The sequence below is a fragment of the Lynx rufus genome, unplaced genomic scaffold, assembly GCF_022079265.1.
Source record: "Lynx rufus isolate CCGP_SWC_20201006 ecotype Redwood Valley unplaced genomic scaffold, mLynRuf1.p SCAF_4, whole genome shotgun sequence".
Classification (NCBI taxonomy): Eukaryota; Metazoa; Chordata; class Mammalia; order Carnivora; family Felidae; genus Lynx; species Lynx rufus.
The window spans coordinates 161,279,328-161,307,125 of record NW_025814856.1 but is presented as its reverse complement, the minus strand read 5'-3'; the positions used below and the strand labels follow the sequence as shown (position 1 = coordinate 161,307,125).

At 39.5% G+C, this 27,798-nt stretch overlaps 1 protein-coding gene across 1 annotated transcript in view; it reads right to left on the bottom strand.

Moving 5' to 3' along the window:
- CNTNAP2 (contactin associated protein 2) overlaps positions 1–27,798 on the bottom strand; it is a 1,378,773-nt gene that overhangs the window by 820,541 nt on the left and 530,434 nt on the right. Inside the window, exon 10 of the mRNA XM_047095265.1 lies at positions 11,935–12,106. Within this exon, the coding sequence (XP_046951221.1) occupies positions 11,935–12,106 (172 nt within the window). The remainder of the gene's footprint in view (positions 1–11,934; positions 12,107–27,798) is intronic.

The following is a 27,798-nucleotide window of genomic DNA, read 5'->3' as shown; positions in this document are numbered from 1 at the left end:
AAGAGGTGAAACTGATTTCAATAATACAGTTAACACAAAATGAAATCAATTAAAATTATTGAGATATTTTATATTCTTTTATTTGCACTAAGTATTCATAATCTAGTGTGTATTTCACATGGGCATAGCTCGATTAGAAGCCATCTCTGTTTCAGTGCCCAGAAGTCCCATTTGATGAGTGGCTACATATTGGACGGACAGCTTCGGTCTCCTCTGTCTTCCTCTTTATTCCACTATGCCATTACCTGCACTTCTAGCCCAGCTTTACTTATTTTAGCTTTCTCTCTTTGACCTCAAAGAGGTCAATTGCCCTCAAATGCTCAATTGCCACTACTAATATTCACAATTTTCTATATCCCAGAAGAACCTTCCTCCGATTGAAGGAAATACTACCATCACGAAAAAATATTCAGTTAAGACGTTGTTCAGGGGACTTGTGAAGATAACTTAGTCTTCCATTAAAGCTTTTTCTCACTCTGAAACCAGTTTCTCTTTCCCACCAATACCTTTCTGACCTCCATATCTAATGAGCTTACCCCAAATCCTAAACACCTTGGTTTTACCCTCTTCCATCCATTCCTATCACTATACCAATAGTTCAGGCTCTCAACACCTCTGTTCAGATCATCGGAACAGAATGTCAGTAATGCAAAACGTATTTTCCTGCAAATCCTTCAGTAATTCCTTAACTGTCCAGAGGACAAATTAAAATCTTTTTAGTAGACCTTTTTCCAATAGGTTCTCCCTAAATTTCTAGCCTCAGATCTTCACACTATGTTTCTAACTTCCTACTAATAGCTGCCAAACTCTGGGAGACCCTACCATAAGTCCTTGAGTTCCCTACAAGTCTCTCTGTCGCTCACACCCGTGACCTTTTGCATGTGCCTCCCGTCCAGGTGGAAGGTCCTTCCGGTATACCTGCGAACTGCTCCTCTGGGCAATCTCCTCCATCCTTATCGGAAATCTCACGCCACTGCCATCCCCTGTGTATACCTCAGTTTTAGAATTTCTCAGGTTTTTCAATAATTGTGGTTTGTAAAATGCCTCTTTTACTAGTCAGTAAGAATGTAAGTTCCATAAGGTTATGTTTTATTCATCAAAACTAAGACTCTCCTTGGCACGTGGTAGGTAATCACTGAATGAATGTGGAATGAATGGATGGATGAACGAATGAATGAATGGCGTATCTTTCTAACCATGACCCCCCCACACAAACTTCCTGCTCTAGTCTAAATGGTCACTTTACTGTTTCAGAAATATGACTTGGCCATCTGTGTCTCTGTACTTCGGCTCATTGCTCTCACCTGGCATGCTCTTTCCCTTTCCTCTAAGAAAAGGCTACCGGTTCCTCTCAACGTCAACATGTTCTTCTCTGAAGCCTCCTTCAGCCACAGCAGGCCCTGGTAGGTCTCTACTAATTTCCTGTAGGAAACATTCTCTGTGGTGATCCAGAAGCACGTGCTTCTTAACATAGCTTTTAAACGTCTCATGAATGTTTCCTATTCCCACGGCTACATTTGTGTACTCCCTGTGAGAAGAGATTCTATTTCACATCTTGTGGCTTCCTTGTTGTGTAGACCAGTACCAGTGCTCTGAGTTCTTAGGGGATTAACATATGTCTCTTGAATTAATAAAGGAACCATGTGCCTCTTTGTATATGGTGCATCTATCTCATTTCAGATATGTTACCCTTAAAAATTTTAAAGGTTTCTCTTTTGCCCTTAATTTTTGAATGACTTAAACTTTCAAGAAAAAAAAATCACTTTAGTGTCACATTCATTTGCCCAGAGAGGGTCTAAAGACACTCTAAAGAGTGGTGTGTCCATGAAAATAAGTCTCAAGTTGATGAAACATTTTGGGGACTGTGCCAAAGAACCAAAGATCAGGAAACCACTGGACTAAAAGGTTGAAGGTAGTACTCCTTAAAGGCAAACAAAATTAATCCTATAAACAACTGCTGTCTGGTACTTAGAGAATCTATCCTTATCACAATTGTAGGTAAGTCTGTTTAAACCAATCTACTTACAAATTAAGGAATCCTTTTCAGATATAGAATTTTGTTTGTTAAAATGTGTTACAGATTCACTTTTCAAAAACATTCCAAAACATACATATTCCCTACCCCTTCCAGCTGCATGGCTCCCTTGCTCATGCAACATTCTTTTTGATGTAAGTGGAATTTGGCAAACAAAATGAGATTCAGACTCTAATAAGTTCCTCAATGAATTCATAGACACAGATGATGAAGTATTTATCTCTAATGTGGCAAGGGGTGCCTTATAGAATTTTAGACAATGTTGTCTAAAAAGCTAAGCTTTTTGCCCATTTGAAACTAGTTTCAGGTAATGTACATGCAACCACAGAGAGAGGAAGTACTTCTGTTCAATTAACAAATAAAATAAAAGTAATGACAAGTCCCAAGCCTTAGGAAAACTGTGGGGGTTTTCTGTTTTTGTTTTTTATGGCATAGAAAAATCTACGACTCCTTTCTCTTTCTTCTCAGGATACGGATCACTTCAATAGCAAAGGGAAATTTTCAAAGAAAATGCCATTTTTAAACGCCTATAAAAAATAGACAACACCCTTTAATTTTTTACCTCTGATTTCTGTTTTAATTAAAGTAGAAATGTCCCATACCAACATACCAGAAACCATTTTATGACCTCCTATGTTTCCTTCCTTCCTCCCTTCCCTTCCCTTTCATCCTATTCTCCTTCCCCACCTTCTCCATTCTCTTTCTCCCTACCCTCTGCAATATTTGGAATGAAGAAAGCAAAAGAAAAAAAGTGGATTCTAATTTCATTATTTTTTTTCAAATTAGGGAATAGCAGAAGTAAAGAAAGAAATCATTTAATGAAGTAAAGAAACAAATCATTAAAAGGATACACACCTTAACCATTTTAATTTAACTTAAAACCCTATGTCATGTAAATTCAGTGAGTCACTGGTCAGAGGGAATTGCTCTGGGCCCACTGAGTCGAATTCTCCAATTCCAATCCACCATCTTTTCTGAAGAACCAGTTCCATAAAGCATCATCACCCTCAACTTCTAGTTTGGATTTCTTAAAATGCAGGGAAAACTGAAGTAACCAATGAACCTTTGTGAATTTTTACAGTCAGCTTGTCCATGCCTACCCTGAGGGTTTTGCTTTTAGCCACTTATCTTTCTAAAACCTTTTGGTTTGGTTTTAACAGAAATTGTTTCTTTTTGTCTCCACTCCTTTGAAGATGTGTTTGGTACTTAATTAGACCATGATATTACAATATCAAGTATGACTTGCATTAACATATTTGGGCATGAACCAGTGCCTCTCGCTCACAACGTGTGGTTAAGCACAACACATGGAAGGTGAAGCCGCACCTGCTACTTCAAAGACTCTTCCTCCACCAGGTGACAGGGATCATTCTCCATATTTACAAAGAGAATGGAGAGTGTCTCTTCCTCTGTAAAGTCAGCTTAAGGGGAGGGCAGTTGAATGACTTCTCGGGGTTCCATCAAAATTTTGCCATATGTCTACGTAATTGACAAAAGTGTTAACTTAAGAAGAAACTATTTCTGGACAGATATTTTAAACGTGTATTTTTAAATTGTTTGCTTTCATTTTTATTTTTCAGGTAATCTAATATCAAAAGCAAAATATACAAGTTAATGACTCATTTAAGTCTTTCTCTGTGGTTGATTTAGCTACATGTTGAAATCATTTCTCTTTCTCCTTTTTGCTTATCTTCAAACACGTAACTGTTTTCTGACATTACTTTTATGCACTAGGCTTTCCTTGGGATTTAAATGTCAAAGCACAGCTATATGCCATGCCAAAAGCAAATATAGTTTCTTTTGTCCTAATACATGCAATACATCAAAGAAGAATAAAGCTGCTGTTGAATCTTAAAATGGTTAATTCAACTATTTTCTTCTCCTTTTTCTCCTAGGAGAGTTATCTCCTCTGGCGTTTCACTACTGTACTTTTTTTTTTTTTTTAAAGTTTTGTCACTCTAGTACTCTATTTGTGCTGAAAAAACAAAATCACTTTGAAACCACTTCAGAGAGGCAACGGACTTGAACATGGGTTCACCTGGGTGTGTGATACTTTCAGGTCACTGAGCTTATGTTTTTGTGCTGGATAGAAGACTACGGCTTAAATGCTTCAATATAAACAGGAATATAAAATCAGTGGAATCCAAGATGGGGAACAGGGTGATGAGGCAGACACATCTAGAATAAAGAATCACAATGTGAACAGTCACATAAGAAAATAAAGCTGGATTATGTAACTAGTCTTGTTTTTTGCTTATTTTGATCTGGTGGTATGGTTTTAGGACCCTGAATAATTCTTGTCCTAAAGGTATTTTTGAAGGATATTCCCCGCCTCCCCCCCCCACCAAAAGAAACTCCAGCGTCCTGCCTAAAAAATTGTTCATTGGTTCCAGGTCTCCCAGAATGAGTTCCAGGTGATCGGCTCCTCGTTCCTTTGGGGTTTGATGGGATCAGTCACCATGTTGTCAAAATGGACCCGGGCACAAAGTTTAAACAGTGTGGTTTACCTGGGGCGCTTTCTGCCTCCTTTACCCCTGTGGCATAATTACCCTGATGCAAAAGCGAGATATGCCCAGAAGCCTGCAGTTTGAGTAATAAAAGACAAAACGTTTCCTAATGTAAGAGAAGTGCAGGCACAGCCTGACATCAGCCTAACTCATGACACGAACATTCGTCAAGAAAGACGGGGGACGGTCAGCCTGCAAATGTAGGAAAAGGTGTTAGACTCAGGCTGGCAGTTTGCAGTTAGCAAGACCCAGGGGAAAGAGAAAGAAAGTCTGGAATAAATATCGTCCCTACAAAAACAGCCATGTTTGTGAGACAGGCCTCCCCTTTCCTGTGATAGAAATCATTCTGGGGGTATTTCAATTCAAAGTTTGGCTTCTGTGTATTTTCTATGAAATTCTTCTTGTGTTGTGCTGTCCACGCAGAGCATCAGTGACATTGTCACAGGGAGCGGGGGCTGGGAGCATTCGCTTCAGGACTCTGGACTGGAACAAAAAGTTAGCAGTCCTGTGGGTTCAATTTTGCCAAGATAGGCTAAGACCAAGTGGCTTTTGGTTCGAAAGAGTCGGGTGTCGGAGCGCAAGAACAGGTGCCCCGAATGTTAAAACCGTTTAAGTTCTGAGCAGCAGTCCCCCCCACCACCTCAGCATTAGTGCAGGAGGGCGTGTTCACTTTAGATGTCCTTTGTGAGTGGTGGCTTGTGCCCCGAGTGTGCTGCCTTTGGCAATGTGATTCACAGAGACTCACGTCAGCCTGAGGGGGGTGCTGCAGATACGGAGGCATGGCACGCTGAGGAAATGGGGGGCCCATGACAGCTGTCCCCACCGAACACCCCCACCCCTTCACATAGGCCATGATTCATTTTGGCTTACATGCAGTTGGCAAGAGATCCAGACATCACAGCATGTCCCTATGAGGTCTGTTAAAAATGCCTAGGGGGCTGGAAGACAAGGGAAAGGGAATTTGGAGGAGGGCAGAGGATGCACGTGTCTCGAGGGACCAATCACCCTGCTGCACCCAGAACAGAGTACTCCCGGCACCTGGTTCTCCGTGCTAAATGCAACAGTCCCAGACAAACTGGGAAGGGTTGCCACGTCACACAGATCCCAGCAGTAGCTAAGGCATATCCCACGGTCAGCAGAAACAGATGCCAGAGCGGTGGGCGGTTGGGACAGAGGCTGAGTCTAGAACACTCAGCAGGCCGGAGACCTTAAGGGAGGCCAAAAGGAATGTGAGTAGAGCACGTGGAACAGACCCACTGTTGCGAAAGTTGTTTGGCTCTGAACCAAGAGTCACGCTGGAGGGGTCAAGGCCACTTGAAATGGGACGAGAGCCTAAAAAAAAGGAGTTTGACTCTAAGTTTGGATCCCACATTGACTAAATATTATATATACATATAATATGTAATATACACATAAAGTTATTAGGATTTCCAAATGTACATGTTCAAATGTTGATTTTTTTCTTCTACTGTGTGGAAATGGGAGCTTCTGAGTAAATGAAGATCCATTTTAGAAAATAAAGAAGGTGAAAAAAAAAGAAAATAAAGAATGTTACATGTATGCATCATCTAAGTTAGGCCTGTAGATTTTAAACCTGATTTTATAGAAACTTGTGGTCTCCTCTGACTCGTAATATTAATCTACTTATTCGTTGTGCACCTTTCCAACAGAGTCAGCTTGGTTTAGAGACAGACACTGTACCTATCCAACCCCCATTTAAATACTCTTTTAAAAAATATATACGCGTTCTTTTCTTTCAAGGAATAATAAATCAAAGCGGGTAGATGTTCTTGAAAGGAAAGCATTGAACTAAAAAATAAAAATAAAAGTGATTATGCACTTCCAACCACAAATATAATGAAGACGTAATTACTAACTCAAAAATAGGATCCAGTCTTTTCAGTTTCTCAAGGGGTAATTTTGAGGGCTGTGGTTAAGTTGGGACATTTACTCTTCCCTTTCCACTCTGTGTGCTATTGGGATGTTTACTGATTTTGCTTCTTCTTATATTTACAGCCAAGGTAAATAAGAGTTGAATTCTAATGAACTGCTTTTACTATTTTTTTCCTACCAGCTGCCGATTCTAAGAATATGGATTTGCTTTGGCCTCTAAACGGCCATTTAGTCCCCCAAGTTCAGTCTCTTGGGGACATCACTGGCAGGCAACTCAATATACCCTAAAATAAATGTTACCATCTTTTCTTCCAAAGCCATTTCCATACTTGGGAGTTGGTTCCTCTGTGTTCTGGTAAAAAGACTATACTGGTTGCTTTTAGAAGTGGAGGATGGGGGAAGGATGGATACTTTTGGCTCCAAGAAAAACAAAACTTGACTCACAGCAGCTTAAATAAACAGGAATTTCTTCTCTTACAGGTGTATTTTGCCAGACCAGTCACGAATACCACCTACTTAAGCTCAAAATATTTTAACCCCACCTTCTTTATCCCAGATGTCCCAGGGAAGAGTCAGAGACAAGCGAGTCAAGCGGTAGCTCCACATGAATTCACAAGGTCCACGGTCTGTGACGGTAACTCTCTTAGTTGATAAATTCTGACCCATAGCTGCCAGGACTCATTCCCGATTCCCTTCCCTAACTGCTCCCAGCCCAACCCCACCTTCGTGCTATCCTGTGGGAGGAAGTGAATAAAGCCAACTCTAGACAGTCACAGGCGTGTTTTGCAGGCTTCTGGCTCTCAGATATTCACACCTACAAAGAGGTTAGACACGGGTTGGGAACAGGAGTTGAGTCGGCACCTGAAGACGTTTGTCACAAGGATCCAACAATACCAGGGCAGTAGGAGCAGATAAAAGGCGACAATCATGCAGGGAAAAACAAAGAAACTATGTGCTAGGTACTTTATCATTTTCAGAGAATATTCTAGCCATAGAACACCCTTCAAAGGGTAAAGCTACAAGCTTCTGATATTGGAAGAGGCTTCCTGCCCACTATTCGTCTTCTTGCCTACCGGGTCTATACTGTCTATGAAATACAGCTCAAGACACCGGAGGCCCTCAACAGGCAAACACGGAGATGTTTTCAGACACAACATTTCATTGTGTAATCTGCAGGTACATGCTTGTTTCATATATATAAATCTATATCTATATCTATATCTGTATCTCCAGCTGCCTTTTTGACAGCTCCACTTGTGTCCAATAGACCCTTCAACTCATGCCCAACACTAGCTCCTGATATTTTTCCTTAACCCTTGACCAACCTTCTCGACCACTGGTCTTCCCACTGGGATATGGCAACTCCTTCCTTCCAGTTGCTTTTACTAAATAGTTTGGGTTTATCCTCTAACTCTTCTACTTAGTCCATCAAGACACACGATGGAGGGGCGCCTGGGTGGCGCAGTCGGTTAAGCGTCCGACTTCAGCCAGGTCACGATCTCGCAGTCCATGAGTTCGAGCCCCGCGTCGGGCTCTGGGCTGATGGCTCAGAGCCTGGAGCCTGTTTCCGACTCTGTGTCTCCCTCTCTCTCTGCCCCTCCCCCGTTCATGCTCTGTCTCTCTCTGTCCCAAAAATAAATAAACGTTGAAAAAAAAAAAAAAAAGACACACGATGGACTCCACTCTTAAATATTTTCAGAACTGACCACATCTCACGACCTCTCATGCCAGCACCCTGATCTTAGGCCACCGGCATCTCTCACCTGGATTACAAGAAGCTCCCTGCTTCTACCTTTCCTCTTCCCACAGTGAGAGTTATTCTTTTGAACTGTAAGCTGGATCCTGCCATTGTTCTACTCAGAAACCTGCGATGGTTCCTGAATTCCCTCAAAATCAAAGCCAAATTGCTAAGAAAAAAAAAAAAAAAAAGCCTGTGATTCTGCAGGACTTGACCTCTAGAATTGCTCCGGCCTCCTCTCCCGCAGCTCTACTCCTATTCCTTCCAAACTTGCCCCCCTGGCCCTGGCTGATCCTAGATCATGCCAGGCGGCCTCGCTGCATGGACTCTTCTCTCTGCATTGACTATTATTCTCTTTGCCAAAAGAATCGGCAAATTCCATCACCTCTTTCAGGTCTTGAACTTATTATTATCTTTTCAATGAGGCTGACTCTGACCAATCTATTTAAATTGCAACCTGACACCTCACTCTCTTGGAATGATGGTCCTCCAGTTGGCCTACTTTTTTTTTTTTAACAGCACTTATTTCTTCAAACTTACTGCAATATTTACTTATTACATTTGTTCTTCTTCCCCTTTCCTCAGAATGTGAGCTTTCCAAGTCCAAGGATCTTTATTTTGTTCAATGAGGCATCCTTAGTGCCTAGAACAGTGAGTGCCTGGCACCATGGATATACTCAGAAAATACTACTGAATGAATGATTCTGTGGCTTGGCACGCTTGCTCTTTTCTTGATTCACTGCTGTGCTCCGAAAACAAACAAGTAAATAAAACAAGCTTCATGTAAATCCACACGCAAAGAAAGAAAACGAAGTTCAAATCATAGGGTATCCCAGCATGACACACAGCAAAACCCCTGTACAATCATCTTCCCCAAACTAGTTCCCTAAGTTTTACTCATCGAATCATTGCAGCTGCTCCTATTATCTCCAAACATGTCATAAAAAATGTGCCTGTGGTAGCTTTTCTATTTTTTTTCCCTATGTTCTCATTTATCCTCCCCCCACCCCCACGCCGCCGGCCAAAATAGCTCTCAAATCAATCAAGCTGAAATTTGAAAGAGCCAGTGTAGGCTTACTTAGGGGAAATTTAGAGTTTGAAAATAAAATGGCAGCGATGGGGCTGTTGCAAAATTTTAGTTAGTAAGGGGGAAAATACCAAACCAGAGATGGGCAGGGAATATATCATTACGGTGTATCTGGTGGGTCACCGCTCTACGAGGACAGGCTAAAACCACTGGTACTCTCATATGGAAAGACACAGATTGAGGGTTAACTCATCAATGAGCTCCTCAATGGTTGGAATAAGGTGAATACAGTTCTGTATCATATATACAAAAATATAACACTTCACAGATTAATATTTTGAACTGAAACATTTTAGGTGAGTAAAGAAATCTGCTCTTTCACATACTGGTAATTCACGTACATAAGCTGTTACTCTGGTGATTGCTTTGCGATATATATAAATATCAATTCACTGTGTTCTATATCTGAAAGTTACATGTCAGTTACAACTCAATTAGAAAAAAAACAATCACTGCCTTCAAAAAACAGAGCAAGCAGAAAATGGATGCCCTACTGGGCTTTGGAATTGCGTCACATGTCAGAGGTGACAACTTCCCCTTTTCTCTTGGCTTATCCTACTGGAGGTTGAGAGAGACCTATTCCTTACTCCATCAGCTACAGGACACTTGGCAAAATGGACAATGAGACTGACCCATTTTGGCAAAAAAAAAAAATCTGTATATTCCTGTATCTGACAAAAACTGAAATTTGAAGTCCCAATTCTTCATGTTTTCTTGTGTATTTACCTTCATCAGAGGTGCCATTTTCCATTCCCTTCATTTACAAAAATCTCATTCATTCTTTTGGAGCCAATTTAGCACCTTGTCTCTCCATGGAAGTAAAACATTAAAGCCTCAACATATCATCCATACTTCTTTAGTAGCAAACAACTTAAATATAGTGCCCGGGACACACGCTATTTGAAGCGAAATGGCAACATAACCATAAAATCTAGGCTGTTTACAAAAGCTGAGTGGACTAACTTGGGTATTATTGACAGAGATTATTGTAACATTAAAGCTACTGACATGGAAAATGGACAAGGTACTAAAATAACTCGATATTCTGTCTACCTATTGCTAAGAAGGAAAATCTTCCTGTATGGAAAACAATTAATAAAAATTTATGGCTAAATATCAAACATCACAAAGTCTGGTCTTAAAACAGTCATCTTTCAGTTTTTCTGATTGTTGCTACCACTTGCTTTAGGCAGAAATAATAGCTATTACATCGCTGATGGTTCAAAAATTGGGAATATATTTCCATTAAAATTGTTCACTGTTGTGTTTAAATATAAATTGTTTAGGCTATCAGGATGACTATTTGCAAATATGTAATAGAAATAAGAACTGTGCTATGTCATCAAGTCTTATTATAAAGATGTTAAAGCTTTAAAATGTTACATTCTAGATCCATCATTTAAACTGTAATTTACCATTCACGCAGATATTATTTTATTGAGATTATATAGAAGCAAACTTACTTCACTACAGATGATTTTACATATTTTTAAGATTCATTATGTGTCTTTGAATGACTTCCCCAAGGATCTCCTCTTTTTTTTTTTTTCAACGTTTATTTATTTTTGGGACAGAGAGACACAGAGCATGAACGGGGGAGGGGCAGAGAGAGAGGGAGACACAGAATCGGAAACAGGCTCCAGGCTCCGAGCCATCAGCCCAGAGCCTGACGCGGGGCTCGAACTCACGGACCGCGAGATCGTGACCTGGCTGAAGTCGGACGCTTAACCGACTGCGCCACCCAGGCGCCCCAAGGATCTCCTCTTAAATGAAAATAAAATTAGAGACTGATGGTCTACACTTTGTTGGAGACAGACGGAGACTTCTAAAACTTCCATCTTCCAAAACACAACATTAATAAAATTATTTTTCAGAATAGGATAGCCCTATCATAAAAACTTTGAAAGTAGTGTAGAAAATCACCTAAATTCACCAGGTTAAATTCAACACAAAGTCAGATATAGTTTCTTTACGGACAAAACATCTCAAAGGAATATTTTTTTTATGCTGGAATTAAAGGCACTTTTTAGAAGTACATTAAAGTTAATGTATGCAATGATGTCATAATATTTCATGTAAGAGCTGTATCTTTCTACTCTGTGAGAAGTCAACTAAGTTTTTATAAAAAAGCTCCTCCCCAGATTTGCAAAAACGAATACAGATTAGATTTTGCAATATTTCAGTATATTTTATAAGCAGGCTCAATTACATTAAATATTCTGCTTCAGTAAATTCCCATACTGCCTGCCAACATTTTTTAAAGCTTCTTTCCCTCAGGAAAGGGCTTGAGAGGGGACAATATGCTGAGGATGAGTCGTGACCAAGACAAGGAGAGAAGGGGACATTTCTGCTTGTGGGAGTAGGAAGCAAAAGCAAAAATAAACTGAGCCCCTTTATAACTCAGCTGTTGTTTGCAAAACTACCTGCATAATAATCGCGTCTGCTGAGGGAGGTTTGTGTGATAACAGACCGTTCTGCCATATATTTATATATTTATCCACGTCCCGATATAGATGTCACCGCTAAAATCACAAATACGCCATCGGCATGACGGGTGGCTCCTCTCGCCTCACCTCTTACAGGGTGTGTGTGCACGTGTGTTTCTCTCGCCCAACAACAAAAACGTGAATTTAGAAAGTGTAGACAAGTTTGGGGTAGGACAGAAAGAGCGTACCTGTCTATGATGGCGCACATGTCGATGCTGACATTCGCAAAACTCCCCGGCCTCCTCTGGGCCACTTCGTATAAATTCACCAGCTGGTCATCCACTTGGACAAGCTGCATGCATCCTTGGAACGAAGGCTGAAGGACGGGGTGACTGGAGTTACTCATCTGGTTCAGAAAACCTGCGAGAGGGAAGAAGTGAGAAAGTTACATTCTGTGTAGTACACGCTTCACGAAATTTCCTCCGGGGGTTTTCCCTGCCATGGCCATCCTGTCTGGTTGATCCTTGCTGATGTCATAGTCAATGCAGAAGAATGGGCTCTTTGGAGAAAGAGATATTATTTCAAGGGAAGAAGGAAGGGCTGAACCTGGGTGAACGTTTCTCTCAGGGGCTACCATCCCTCATATTGTCTCTGTGACATCTTCTTTCTCTCTTGGTCACATCTTTCTGTCCCTCCGCTCTCGAAGGCTCGCCGCTATACTTCCTCACCTGACTCTCTTCAGAGATGAAAACGTTATAACTTTAGGCTTTTCACAACTATCCCATGGCCTTCGTTTTATGCCGTTAGTATTTACTTCTTTTTTTCTTAATTCCCTAGAGGCCTGTGATTCAGAGCTCAAGAAGTTAAACCATTATTTATTATGGTGGATTTCTTTTATGGATTAATGTCTAACTCAATCCAAAGAGACATTTGCGTTACAAATGATTTCTCAATTTGTAATCCAAGGAAACATTAGAAAGAAATAAAATTAGGCACAAGATTCAGCCACTTTGCTCTGAATAGCCATGTTATATACCTAATAGAGTATAGGAACCATAAATGATAAGAAACGAAACTAAAAAGAGAATCAACAGCAAAACAACAGAAGAGTAAATACTACTGTTTCTATTAAGGAATAGAACATACAGATACCAAGTCTAAAATCAGATGTTAAAATTTTTCTTACAAAATAACTTTAAAAAATCAACACCAGTTACCTAAATGCCTTTTCAATAGCAAATGCATAATTCTTATGATGTGTTTTAAATTTGTAGGACACAGGAAAAAATATTTCTCTATCCCATTAAGTATCTCCAGAAAGTCTCAAAAATCATCTACTTTTCATATCGTTCCTCACACCAAATGTACCTGCCAGAGCAAATTCAAATGTACTAATTTGTTTGCTTGAAATTCTGAAGTTTCTATCATATTCATTTCAATCTAATATTATATCTGTAGAAGGAAAACAATTAGTACAGAATGGGTTGCAATCACGACGTGTCACTAAGTGGACAAAAGTGAGACTCCAATAGAAATTTTCCGAAAATTGACAATGAAGTGATTTGTTTTTAAATGTCCCGTTTGACTAGTAATAGCAGTTCAGGACCAGAGAAACCTTCTTTCTTCCATTATTAATGAGTTATGCTATTTAAAGGCTAATCATTATCATTTGAATTCCCTTTAAGAGTTAATCACGTGTCTGTACATCGTCTTCCATCAACACAGTAGTAGGTAAAAACAGGATTCCATGTAAACAAATTTCTTGGCTTAAAAAACAACACCGAGAAGGCTGTACTGCGAAGTCAAACATACAGCATATATATTTTTTCCCTAAGTCACATTTTTTTCCTTTGGCTTTGAGTTAGTCTCCTCAGAAAACTGCTGATCTTAAGCAAGTGGTCCATTTAGACTAGTTGTATGCATACATATGATTTTCAATCTGTTTAATCAAGAGAAAATTGAATGGAGTGTAATGTCTAAATTTAGCAGAGAGAAAACATCCAGCTGTAACTTTATTGACTACTCTTAACAAGACGATCATTTGGTTCTGGTTTTTGAGTACTTGGGAGTCTCGAAATATCCACACTAGCTTTGCAATGTTTCAAAATGAGCAGATCTGTTTGTGAGAACAAGAGCTTCTCTGAAGCAAGGCAGCTGTGTAACACACACAGTCCTATGAACTGGACATAATTAAGTTCACAAAACAAGACTTCATCAGTCACTCACAACAATGTTCCGTTTGGCCCAAATTCTGGAGTTTGAAATCGTGAAGGCCTTGCACTTTTTCACATGGGATACGTTCTAGGAGAAGATATTATAGGACAAGTTACTATATATCCATTGAAAATTTAGGGTTTTTTTTTTTCCTTTCCTTACATCACCTTTAACGTTTCCAAGAGGAAGTCCATTAATCCTTGCCTCTGGTGTCCGTACCCATTCATAGTCTCCTTCTACACTGATTTAGTGCTGACTCCGTGGTCAGTGGAGAGCTAGGAAGAGGTGGCCGTGTGTGACTTCTGATGCTAGCATCTTGGCTGAGACTGCTAACTGATCACACCGGAGGAGTGTTGTGGAGAGGCCCATGGGAAATACTAAAGCATGGTGTTAAGCTATTAAATTTGGGGGTGATTTGTTTATGCAATAATGAATACCTAATAATAGATCTGGTCCTGGGAGGGAATTGTAACAAAAACCTAAAGATGTGGGTAACTGAGGGATCAAAAGGTACAAGGGAGCTGGACAGGCCTGGAGAGGGCTAAGAGCACAAGCCTCGCGGCTCTCGAGGAGGTCGTCAGTAATGGCGTCAAAGAAAGCGAGGAATAAATGCGACTGGTGATGACGGAAAACTGCATGCTGGCTCTGTTGCAGTGGAAGGTCTGATAAATCATGATAATCTGGAAAGGAAAACTTATACGTAATGAATTGTGTAAATAACCTAGCTAAGGACACTTCAGGCAGAGAAAACTGAACATCTTCTACTCACAATAAAAGGGGAAGAAGAAGAGGCAAAAAAAAAAAACTTAAAAAAAGCACATTAAATATGAAGAAAGCAGGACTTGATCGACTTGAAAATAAAGTGTTTTCTCATTTCTAGTCTCTTCCAGGCAAACTACCAGGGGCATCTGGGTGGCTCATTCGGGTAAGCCTCCAACTCTTGATTTCGGCTCAGGTCACGGGATCACAGTTTTTGAGTTCAAGCCCTGAGCCAGGCTCTGTGCAGACAGCATGGAGCCTGCTTGGGACTCTCTCTCTCCCTCTCTCTCTGCCCGTCTCCTGCTTTTGCGTGCACGCTTTCTCTCTCTCTCTCTCAAAATAAATTAAATAAGCTTTAAAGAAAAAAAAGATCAACTGCTGATAAAAAATAAGATAAAGATGACAATGAAGTGTGACTGTGAAATTCACGGTCAGACCTCCAAAATGGATTAGGTAGTGCCTCAAAGGGCCACTCAGTGAGACTACAGAACGTCTAGGCAGCTGACTGGCATGTCTTACAGATCCTCTGAGTTAAAAAATAAGGGTTTTAATGAGGTTAAGGGCATTTTTCCCTTAACATGTTAGCAGAAGTGTAACGTAAAACCAACAAACAAAAAGCTTCTCTCTATCCAATTGTGGATGTGGCATTTACCTACCGGAGTAACCAGAACAACGCTCATCGGAACGGTTGATGAGAGAACTGCACCCGTGGTACCACCACCAGCTTGGATTAAAAGGCACAGAGAGAGTACAGAATGGAGCTATGTCTGAGCCATGAAAAATCACTTCCAGGAAATAGCAGAAGTGTGTCCTAATCCAGGAACTACCAACATGTACATGATTGGACTTTAGAACCACCATGGACCACCTGCTTCTGCGTACAGCTTATTTCTCCCTCTGGAGTCAAAGGGTCTGAAGCAGTTACTCTATGCCTACTTGACTTTCGTATGCTGAGTGTGTGGATGGCACAAAACCTGTTGCCAGGTCTTCAGATGAGAAGCTGTACTTGAATAACTTCCTCTGTTCTTAGACTTCACTAAGATGTTCATTTTGGTACGAACATGACTTAGATGACAAGTTACTGGATTCGGAGCAGATCCTCTAAACAGAAGCGAACTTTAAAGGGCCTTTGGAGGAAGTAAGTGTGCTTTTTCATGTGGAAGAGACACGAACCTCTGTGTCCCAGAGGGACAACCATGGTAACTGACCTCCAAGTTAGCCGTAAATCACCTCCTGCTATTCATAGCCTATGTAGTTCCCCCCCACACTGAATCCGGGTGACAAACAGAACATTGCAAAACTGACAGTGTGTGTGTAACTTGCAAGGCTTAGTAAGAAAACGCACTAAGAGCCTTTACCTCAGTCTCTTGGATCACTTGCTCTGGGGAAGCCAGACCCTATGCCCTGCGGAACCTCAAGCAGCCGGGCGGAGAGGCCCCCATGTGGAGAGGAAATGAGACCTAACAGCCAGCATCAACTTGCCGGTCACGTGAGCAAGCCATCTTGAAGCAGACCCTGCAATCCTAGTCAAGCCTTCAGACGACTGAGGCTGCAGGAACCAAAGAACTTGAGGCTGGAACTTCCCAGCCAACTTGCTCCTGAATTATTGGCCCACAAACAAAGAAGAGAGAATAAGCTCTTAATGTGTTGAGCCACTCCATTTTGAGCTAGTTTTTATGCAGCGGTCGAGAACGTTATTGTTTATTTTCTGTATTTGTTGCCCTTCCGTACAAACATAATTTCGGTAAAAACACGAGTGTATTAGTACCTGCGATACTTTCGGTGTATTAGCCACTCTGAAGCTCAGGAATTAACCTACTCAGTAGATTAAGAGCAGGGCTGTTTGGAGATATACCTTTGCAGCTGGGATTCGGGGGGGTCAGAAATGAATAGATATAAAGTGGATAGAGAGTTAAACGTAATTGACATCTGCCAAGTTAACAGAAAGATTATACAGAACGAAGAGATTAACTTCTGTTTATTTTGGCTCAGAACTTTAAATACCTATGAATTTGGAATAAAAAAAATGCAGTGTTTGCACATGGGTCATTACTGGGCTCCGTGGTCTGGCAGGGTGACACCCACAGTAATTGTTACCCCGCAGGGCCAATTATATCTCTGCCAGTGAAATGGGAAACTTGTCCTCTTTTGAGGGTCTTTACCACTATGTAACCCAACTGGCACACTGGAGATTTGCGTTTCAAGACCTCACATGTGAAACTTCACACCCGATCTGAAGTCCACTCACAGTATTTTATTATTCCTGCTGACAAACCTGTATTTGCAAGGTTTTAAATTTTTCTTTATTTTTTTACGGTTTTAAAATTTTAATTCATTAATACATCAGTGAAAACACATACTGATACTAGTTTTGACATGAACATGGCCATCCAAACTGTTGTAAGTTACAACGTTAACTCGATGGGACAGAAAAAGCAAACGACGGGCAACAGGGTTGAAACTGGACATGATCTAAAGTTGCACATATATGAGACTCCTCTATACTTGTTTGAAAGGTGGGAAGTTTGGGAAGTCAGGGAGAGGCTGGTGGCAAGTGGTAAGGATGCTAAAAAAGACACTTCGATCTTCCTTCCACTATCATCTAGGATGACTGTGCAAAACATCTACTTGTCTCTCCTGTTCACCCAACCTTCCTGAATCATTCACGGAGGGCTGAATCATTCCAGGTGAGGGCTGGAGTCCAGACCAGCAGGGTGCTCGAGTGGGCAGAGAGTGAGCTCAGTGGTGGCTGATGCCTGTGCCCGGAGACAGCCAACACCATATCCACCCAGCACGGCTGGGAGACTGACTACAAGACAGGTTACCCAAGCAAATAAATGTATCAAGGAGAGCGGGAGCCAGGTTCTCACGGTCAGGAAAGGAGGGTGCAGATGAAAAGTGTAAAATCTCGAATGGATCTTGTGGGTTTGGATTAGAATGGACTCTCTTGGAGTGCCCTTGTGCTTTTCAGTATGATACAGCTAGTTACAGAAATAAATCTAGCTGGATTTGTGTATGTGCTCAATATACAGATGGTTCCTACCATCCCCTGAAGACAGTCTGGGAGAAGGGTTACCTCCAGAAGCAGTGAGTACCCGACTCGTTCGGATCTTAGATGCTCTACTGAATAAAAGCACAACTTCTTGGAGAAATGGCTGATTCCAGAGCTGGGTCAGGGAAAGCACAATGGGATCCTGTAACACTTTACTGCACCAGAAATTAAAGAAGTGCTCAGAACGGCTAAATTCAGAAAGACAATAAATAACAAGTGTTGGTAAGAGTGTAGAGAAAAAGGAACCTTCACGCACTGTTGGTAGGGAGTGCAAATTGGTGCAGCCCCTATGGAAGACAATATGGAGGTTCCTCAAAAAATTAAGAAATGGAAATACCATGTGACCTAGTAATTCCATTACTGGGTATTTACTCAAAGAGAACAAAACATTAATTCAAAGATATATGCATCCCTATGTTCATTGAAGTATTACTTACAATAGATACGGAAGCAACCTAAGTGTCTATCAATCGATGAATGAATACAGAAGAAGTAGTGTATATATGTATATAAGAATATATACTTATATATACATATATTTATATATATATAATGGAATATCACTCAGCCAGAAAATAAATGAAATCTTGCCATTTGCAATGACATAGACTGATCTACAGAGTATTGCGCTAGTGAAGTAAGTTGATCAGAGAAAGACAAATATCATATGATTTCACTCATATGTGGAGTTTAAGAAACAACAACAAAAAATGAACATTGGGGGACAACAAAAGAGAGAAGCAAACCAAGAAACAGACTCTTAACTGTAGACAACAAACTGAGGGTTGCTGGAAGGGAGGTAGACGGGGGGATGGGTTATATAAGTGATGGGGATTAAGGAGTACACTCATCATGATGAGCACCGAATAATGTATAGAGTTGTCAAATCGGTAAATTCTACACCCGAAACTAATGCACCCTGTATGTTACTGACATGAAATTTAAATAAAAACTTGAAACAAACAAACAAGAAAATGAGATCTTGCCATTTATGACAACATGGATGGACCCGGAGGACATGATTCTAAGTGAAATAAGTCTGACACAGAAAGACAAAAATGATATGATTTCACTTACATATGGAATCTAAAAAACAAAACAAATGAACAAACAAACAGAAAAGCAGAAACAAACCCACAAATACAGAAAACAAACTGGTGGTTTCCAAAGGGGAGGGGTGTGAAGGACTGGGAAAAATGGGTAAAGGGGAGTGGGAGAGAGAGGCTTCATTATGAAATGAATCATAGGGATGAAAGAGACCACAGGGGGGATATAGCTAACGGTATTGAAATAGCATTGTATGGGACAAATGGTGGTTCTACTTGTAGTGAGCACAGGGTAAGGTACACACTTGTCAAATCACTAAGTTGTATACCTGAAACTAACCCAGCACTGTATGTCAACTATGTTAAAAAAAAATGATATCCCCATATCAAAGAATGATAGGGTCATGTCAGAACAACACAGGAGCCAGCCTGAAGTAGGTTTCTACTGCTCAAACCTACACAATTTGAGTACTAAATAAATAATTTGGGCATTAAAAATATTTTGAGTATCAAAAGAGGGAAGGAAAGAAGGATGGAAGGATGGAAGGAAGGAAGATGTTTGTCTGGTTTGGTTTATTTATTTACTTCCATAAGTGTGTGTGTGTGTGTGTGTGTGTGTGTGTGTTTCTCCTCTTTCATGCCAATCACATTGTGTCAGTCCCCCCTTTTAAATAATCCTGTAAATCTATTCTTTACCACCTGAGCCCCAACTATCATAGCTTCCCCACCACTCACTTCCAATCTACCTCCAGCATCAAGCCCATCTGATCTCTTTCAGTTTCGTGATCTCAGTAACATTGCCTTCTCTAAGAATTTATTAAAAAATTGTATTTGTTGAGAAACTGATATGCCATAAAGTTCACCAGCCTACTAATCTTAGGAGATGTTCAAGATACAAGGTGTCTGTTGTCAGTGTGGAAACAAAAATTACTGTTTAATAGACTGAAGATAACCTTTACAACATCATCTATATCAGACTCCAGACCTGTGGACCTCTCTGCATTTGTCAGGTGAATGGTAATTGAATGGAGGTTTGGCTTTTTGTTCTGGAATGAGGGGATGTTTAACCTTGCGTCTTCATGTCCTTTGGGGCTGTGCTGCAGTGGTCTCATCCAAGAGGTCTTTGCTGGCCGTGGGTGGGATAACACTCCCCGCTCTTAGTGCTCTGCCCTCTCTACCCGACCCATTTTTCCTCATAACTCTTATTGACATCTGAGATATTGTATAAGCAGTTACAGTCATTTCTACTATTACTGGAATGTAAACGCCAGGAGACTCAGACTCCTGCTGAGGGTCTGTGACTGTCTGTTGGAGAAGCAGACAGACAACAAAGGACTATGAGCAAGAAAATGATGCGATCATTTTGTGTCACGTTATTCTCTCTCTGATAGAAGATAGAAATGAGAATAGGCTGGCCGAGGGGAGACCAGAAGTAGGGATTGTCTTATAATAGAGACACTGAAGAAGCTCCAAACTCTTATCCAGAATACGTCAATAAAGCTAACATAGAGGAAATAGATGAAAGATACTTTCTAGGAAGATACGGCAGAACTGGCTGACGCACTGGAAACAAGGACCACACACAGAGAGCCACTGCTAGAATGACTCTTAGATTTATGGCTGAGCAACTTGATGAATGCTTTTGACTCTCCCAACAGAGGGGAGGCAGAAAGAGCATCCGGCCTTTAAGGAGCAGGATGAAAGGGGACTGGAGAGTGTCGTGGGTGGGTTTTGACCAGCTCAAAACTGAACTTTCCAAGACTGAAGTAGCCAGGGGATATCTAAGGTAAAATGTTCAATCTACAGGTTAACACTAATGTCTGGATATCAGGGGAGAGATCAGAGTTTGAAAAAGCTCTGGGAGTAATTATGTTCCGGAAGTAGCAGAAATTGAGTAAAGAAATTGGATAGTATGCTAAGCAAAGAAACCCAAGGTTGGACTCTAGAAATCATCTATGCACCATGGGTGGTATCAGAAAAATAAACCAGTGAAGAAAATCTGGAAAGAAGTAAAAGAGAAACCAAGAAATGATATCAACGAGGTGAAGGAATGGTCATCACCATCACTGGTGAGTGTGAGTGATCACACGACCAAATTGTGTGAAGACAGAAGCTTCGACATGGGTTTACCATTTAGATTAGTGGGAAACATGGGAGAGCTATAGAGGTGGGTGTGGATGGCAAACTGGAGTGTTGAAGGAGCACCTAACAAGTGGGCAAGCAGAGAGACTGTAGTGATTCTAGAAGTTTATTTTAAAGTAGCAGTATACTAGTGAAGGCTGATTTCTTTGGAGATAATTTTTGAGCTAATTTTAACTATGTAAATTATTTAATATAATATGTTGGCTTTTTAAATTTAGTAAGTTATCTATTTATTACACGTATGTTTATTCTTCTGTTTTTTTTATATATATAATGAATGAGTATAACATACACGGCTAGGGATTTTGTCTCTATCTCTTTTTGACCTTAGGTAAATTAATTAAATGCCCTGCTCCTTGTCTCTTTATGTATAGAGAAAATTATGATACTCCAGTATAGGAGGCTGTTGTGAATTATTAACTGGGACATACACATGAATTAAGTGCCTAGAAAACTGTAGTCTCTGGTATATACCGGAGATCTAGAAAGCATAATCATCATCATTTCTTTTATTCCAAATGGTTTAAATTATTTCAGTCATTCTTGTATTTATTAAAGACTCAAAACTACATTATTTTTGTCTTCAGGAATATTAAAATCTCATCAGGAAGATAAGCTCAGAAACATGAATATACTTGATTTAATTATTTAACATTATTACTACCTATCCGTAGGAGTAAATATAATGCAAACACCTGAAGAGTCTGAGAGGCCATTCTCTCTTCTTTAATATTTCCTTTCTCAGCTCAAACAGTGTTATACTATCCAGGGTTTTCTTTACACCTTTCTAGCAATCTTACTTTAACCTCCTTTACTGATTTCTTGTCTTCTACTTGGTATATAAATGTAGGAGTCCATCAGTTTGCCCTGGGCTAGGTCTGTTTTCTTGGTAGTCTCTGCACAAAAGTGGTCCTATCCAAAAAATGAGCAGAGGATCTGAACATACATTTTCCCAACGAACATGTACAAATGGCAAACAGACATGTGAAAAGATGCTAAACATCACCAATCATCAGGAAAATGCAAGTCAAAACCATGATGAGATATCACCTTACACTTGGCATAATGGCTAAAATTAAAAAGATAAGAGACAACAAGTGTTGGTGAAGATGTGGAGAAAACGGAATCCCTGTGCACTGTTGGTGGGAATGCAAACTGGTGCAGCCACTGTGGAAATCAGTATGGAGGTTCTTCAAAAAATTAAAAATAGAACCACCCTTTGATCTAGGAATCATACTATTGTGTGTCTACCCAAAGACAACACTAATTCAAAACGAAACATGCACCTCTATGTTTACTGCAACATTATTTACAATAGCCAAGATATGGCGGCAAACCAAGTGTCCACCCATAGATGAGTGGATAAAGATCACACACACACACACTGAAATTACTCAGCCATAAAAAAGCCTGCCATCTGCAACAACATGTATGGACCTACAGGGTATAATGCTAAGTGAAGTAAGTCAGACAGATAAATACAAATACCATACTAATTCATTCATATGTGGGACTTATGAAACAAAACAGACAAACAAAAAACAGACTCTTAAATATAGACAACAAACTGGTAGAGATGGCAAGGGGACTTGGGTGGAGGGATGGGTGTAATAGATAAAGGGGGTTAAGAGTACACGTACTGTGATGAGTACTGAGTAATGTGCAGAATTGTTGAATCACTGTATTGAACACCTGAAACTAATATAACACTGTATGTTAACTACACTTCAATTAAAAAAAGAGGAGGGCACCTGAGTGGCTCAATTGGTTAAGCTTCTTACTTCAGCTCAGGTCATGATCTCACGGTTCATGGGTTTGAGCCCCCTGTCGGGCTCTGTGCTGACAGCTCAGAGCCTGGAGCCTGCTTTGGATTCTGTGTCTCCCTCTCTCTCTGACCCTCCCCTGCTCAGGCTCTGTCTCTCTCTCTCTCTCTCTCAAATAAAAATTAATAAACAAACATTAAAAAAAAAGGAAAAAAAAATCATCCCAGCCAACCCACTGCTTCAACTACCTACTCGATGACTATCTGTCCAGTGAATCTCCACTGCAGGTTTTTCCTCTAAGCTCAGGACTGATGTATCCAGAAGCTTCTTAAAATTCTCTGTTCCAATGTGTCACACATGTTCACAACTCAACATATGTTATTCTTGATCCCAGTTGGTATTCGATCATCGACCCTCTCTTAGCAGTCACTCAAAAAGCCTTCACTGCTGTTTCATCTAAAATGTTGCACACATTAAACAACCAGAGTCTCCCCGGCACCTCTATCCTCACTCCCTGAAGTGCACCGGTCACATCGTGTCAGTCCCCCCTTTTAAACAGTCCTGTAAGTCTGTCCTTCGCCACCTGAGCCCTGGCTGGCAGAGCTCCCCACCACTCACTCCCAATCCGCCTCCAGCACGAAGCCCACCTGATCTCTTTTAATAATATTAGTCTGGGGGCACCTGGGTGGCTCAGTCGGTTGAGCATCGACTCTTGATTTCTGCTCAGGTCATGATCTTGTGGTCATGCGATCAAGCCCCGCATCAAGTTCTGCATTGGTTTCTGTGCTAAGAGTGAAGCCTGATTGGGATTATCTCTCTCTCTGTCCCCTCCCCACTTGTACTTTACTCTATCTCTCTCTCTCAAAAAAAAAAAAAAAATATATATATATATATATATATATACATACACACACACACACATATATATGTATATATATATGTATATACACACATGTATATGTGTATACACACACACACACACACACACATATTCGTCTGATCATGTTACAACCTGATCAGGAGTCTTATTGATTTGATAAAATGAATTAACAAGCTTTTCTTTAATGTTTATTTATTTTTGAGAGAGACAGAGACAGAATGCGAGTGGGTTGGGGCAGAGAGAGAGGGAGGCACAGAATCCGAAGCAGGCTCCAGGCTCCAAACTCTCTGCACAGAGCCTGACGCGGGGCTCAAACTCACGAACTGTGAGATCATGACCTGAGTTACAGTTGGACGCTCAACCGACTGAGCCACCCAGGCACCCCAAGATTTTCTTAATTAAAAGAATTTTTAATGTTTATTTCTGGCAGAAGAGAGTACATGTGTGCGCAGGGGAGGGGCAGAGAGAGAGGGAGACAGGATAGAAGCAGGCTCTGCACTGACAGCACAGAACCCTATGTGGGGCTCGATCTCACAGAGCCATGAGATCACCAACTGAGCCGAAGTCAAAAGCTTAACCGACTGAGCCACCTAGGTGCCTCTAACAGGAATTTAAAAAAAACAAAAACAAAAAACAAAAAACTTCCAAGGTCTTTCTTTCCCTCTAATGTTTTAGTTTTCTAAATGCAAAATATGTTATAATGTTTTATAAAATATGGTATCATAGATTAGGAAAAGGAAATAACTTTTTTTAAATGCCCTTACTAATTGGATTGATTTTACTTAATTAAGATTAATTTCATATAATTTAGTAGACCACTTAGCTAGAGTAATAATTTAGAATATTTAAAACCTTATATAAGCCTTAGTGTATTATAAACCTTAGTATAAACCTTATATATATTATAAACCTTGGTATATTATAAAAACTTAATATTTATTAAAAAACTTATTGCCTTAGCAAGATCAATTATTTCCAAATAAACTTATCTGTGGATCTCCCCTCCTATCTTCCTATAAAAATTGTAAGATATGTTAACTGTGTTTATAAAAAAAATTAGCAGAAACTTAAAAGATAGTGGACATATTTCTGAGTCTCTTTTAATAGTAATGAAGAAAATTGTAAGACCATAGAGGATAAAAGAAAACCAGAGAAGTAGACTAGGTGTCTTGAAAAATTGGGATAGTTATCCATTTGCAAATCAAATTGTATAATATAATTTAAAAAGCCATAGTTGCCCGGAGGCAACCATTAAAAAAAAGAGCAGAATTACCAAACTGAATAATTTGACTCTTTTATGTCTTTTTAAAAATATTAAGTCTTTTAAGATGTAGTTGTGTATTCATACATAGCAAGAGTACAAAATACAAAATAAAAGACTTACATTTGATAACCTTAATTTCTCAGGACCAAAGCCTGCCACTGTATCTAATACATAAAATAGACACATTCATACTTTCACAAAATAAAATAGTATTGTTTTCTTGATTCTTCTTCGCAAGTATAAGCAGTCTGTTAATTACAATGGAATAATGCAATATTTTGTAAAATGCAATCTAATTGGTCAGGAGTGTGGGCGGCAGAATACTAGAAATGGCTGGAATCCCAGTCTGCTTCATATTAGTTACGTACGTATGTGTTCTTGAAAAGGTCACCAATCCGATCCTTTTCTTTTGTAATTTATTATTTTTTAATAAAAATGTATGTATTTAATGGTGTTTAATGGTAAAACATGATGTTTTCACGTACATATACACAGTGAAATGGTTACTACAGTAAAGCTAGTTCACATATCCACTTTTCACATAGTTACCATTTTTGTGTGTGGTGAGAGAGCTCACAGTCTATTCTCTTAGCAAATTTCCAGCACACAATACAATATGATTAACTACAGTCTTCATGTTATACATTAGATTTCTAGACTCACTCCTCCTACACTGCAACTTTGTATCATTTGACCAACACCCTCGCATTTCCCGTTTCCTTGCCCCCCCCTTAACAACTTCAGTTTCATTTTAAAACAAGATTAATAGTCCCCTATTTCTGAAAAAATAAGTAAGAATTCCCTGTTTCTGTAGTTTTTGTGAACATTAAATATTATACAGAAAGTACCCAGCACATTTACTGGAGGAGGTTCTCAATAATGGCAACTCTACTATTATTATTAGGATCCTGTTTAATTGCACAGCTTTGATAAAGGACATGGTTAATCTTTCTCATTTAAAAAATATTTTGATATTTGAAAGATTTATTTTTCACTCTGGAGAAAATAAGGAATTAGTTTCTTATCGCTTTCACAAATATTCCCATTTTGAAAGCCTACATATTTTTTAATACTTCAAAGGGGAAAAGATTCTGCCTTTTTAGACTTATTATTAGTATTTTTAAACGTGAAACAGAAAAATATAAACACGAACCAAAGTCACAGTCATCTGCATTAAGATGATATGGGTAATCCAAAGTACTAGGAAATCTAACACAATTTCTATCGGCTTTGGAATGCTTCTAAATATGAGTACATTTGACATTCTAGAAGTTAACTTCAAATCAATACAAAGCCAGACTGTGAGGCTCTATTATTGTAGGAGTCACTTGGAAAGTGGGTAGGACAGAAGTGCTTTATTTGTAGGACTGGCTCTTGGTTTTGTAGCTGAAGAACACATTTCTGCCTCCTTTTTTTTTGGGGGGGGGCTTTGATGCTTAGAAGGATGCTTGGACCAAATTAGGAGCCCTTGACCCATCCTTCCTCTTCCTCCTTCTCTTCTTTGTTGTTACCATTTTTGTTATTGCTGTTGACTACGTTACTACCCTTGGCCTGAGCTTTTGAGACTTCAATGGTTTGCACTCAGTATAAAGACATGCTTTTTTCTGTTGTGACAATGTCTCCATATTCACCAACAAAGTATAAAGTCAGAGTGTGAAGGCAAAAATACTTTGAAAATGCTTCAGATTTCACTAACCCTATATTGCCTAATAATATTTTTCCTGTAAGGTTAACATTATCTATTCTGAGCTTTAAACAAACAAACAAACAAACAAAAAAAGACTCATTGCATATGAAGACATTTGTAAAATTTTTACTATATCTCTATTTTTATTTTAACATAAATTCTCTACTATGAGATAATTTAACAGTATTTGACACTCAATAATATTACAGATTATATTATAGAATATTTAGGAAAGTGATCGAAATACTAATCTCTAGAGAATTCCATTTCCTACGATATGGCAATGTAAGAAGTCTTAAATTTTTCCAGTTCAAAACTAGAAATGCTAGATAAAAATGCAGAGGTTTGGGTTTTAAAGGCCAGGCAGAATTAAAAATCAAGTGTTGGACCCTGTGTAAAAATAGGAGACTCCCTCCCCCAACCCAACACCACCACCACATAAAGCCTAAAAATGCTAAAATCTCAGTAGAAGCAGATACTGGAGAAAAATCCACTAGTCAGCAAAGAAAGATGACAAGGAAATTTATCTCTCTTTTCCTAGCTTATAGAAAGAAAAAGAAAAACAAACCAAAAAAAAAAAAAAAACCTTCCTGAGAATTCATAAACCACAGGTTTGCTACATAAAATTATGGCTTTCAAATTTACACTAACAATAGGGTATAAGCCCAAAACGAAGAAATTAAAATAGAAAAATGGTTCCAAATTGCTGTCTTTTGAAGGCAGTATAACTCTTCTCTGGATTGACTCTGGAATTATAGGATTCTTAAAGACAAAAACCTGAGAAATTCAAACTCACAATCCAAAGATACAAAACATAAGAAGACAAAAATAATAAACAAGATTAAGCAGAAACATCACAGACAAAAATCTGGTCCCCATGAATTTCAGATTTAGGGTTGGGAATATGGTAAAACATTAAAAAAAATTAAAGAAATAAAAAGTGGAAACAAATATGTAAGAAAGAAATGAGGTAATATTAAAAGGAACCAGTCAGGGGGCACCTGGGTGGCTCAGTCGGTAAAGCATCTGACTCTTGGTTTCAGCTCAGATCATGATCTCATGGTTCTTGAGTTCGATTCCCACATCATGTGGGCGGGGGGTGCGGAATGTCAGTGCAGAGTCTGCTTGGGATTCTCTTTCTCCTCTCTCTCTGCCCTCCCCTGCTTGTGCTCTTTCTCTCTCTCTCTCAAAATAAATAAATAAATTTTTAAAAAAGGAACCAGTCAGATTTGACATATAAGAAAGGAGATCTTCCAGGAATTAAATTATTGAAATTAAAGACTCATTAGTTGCATTAAGCACATG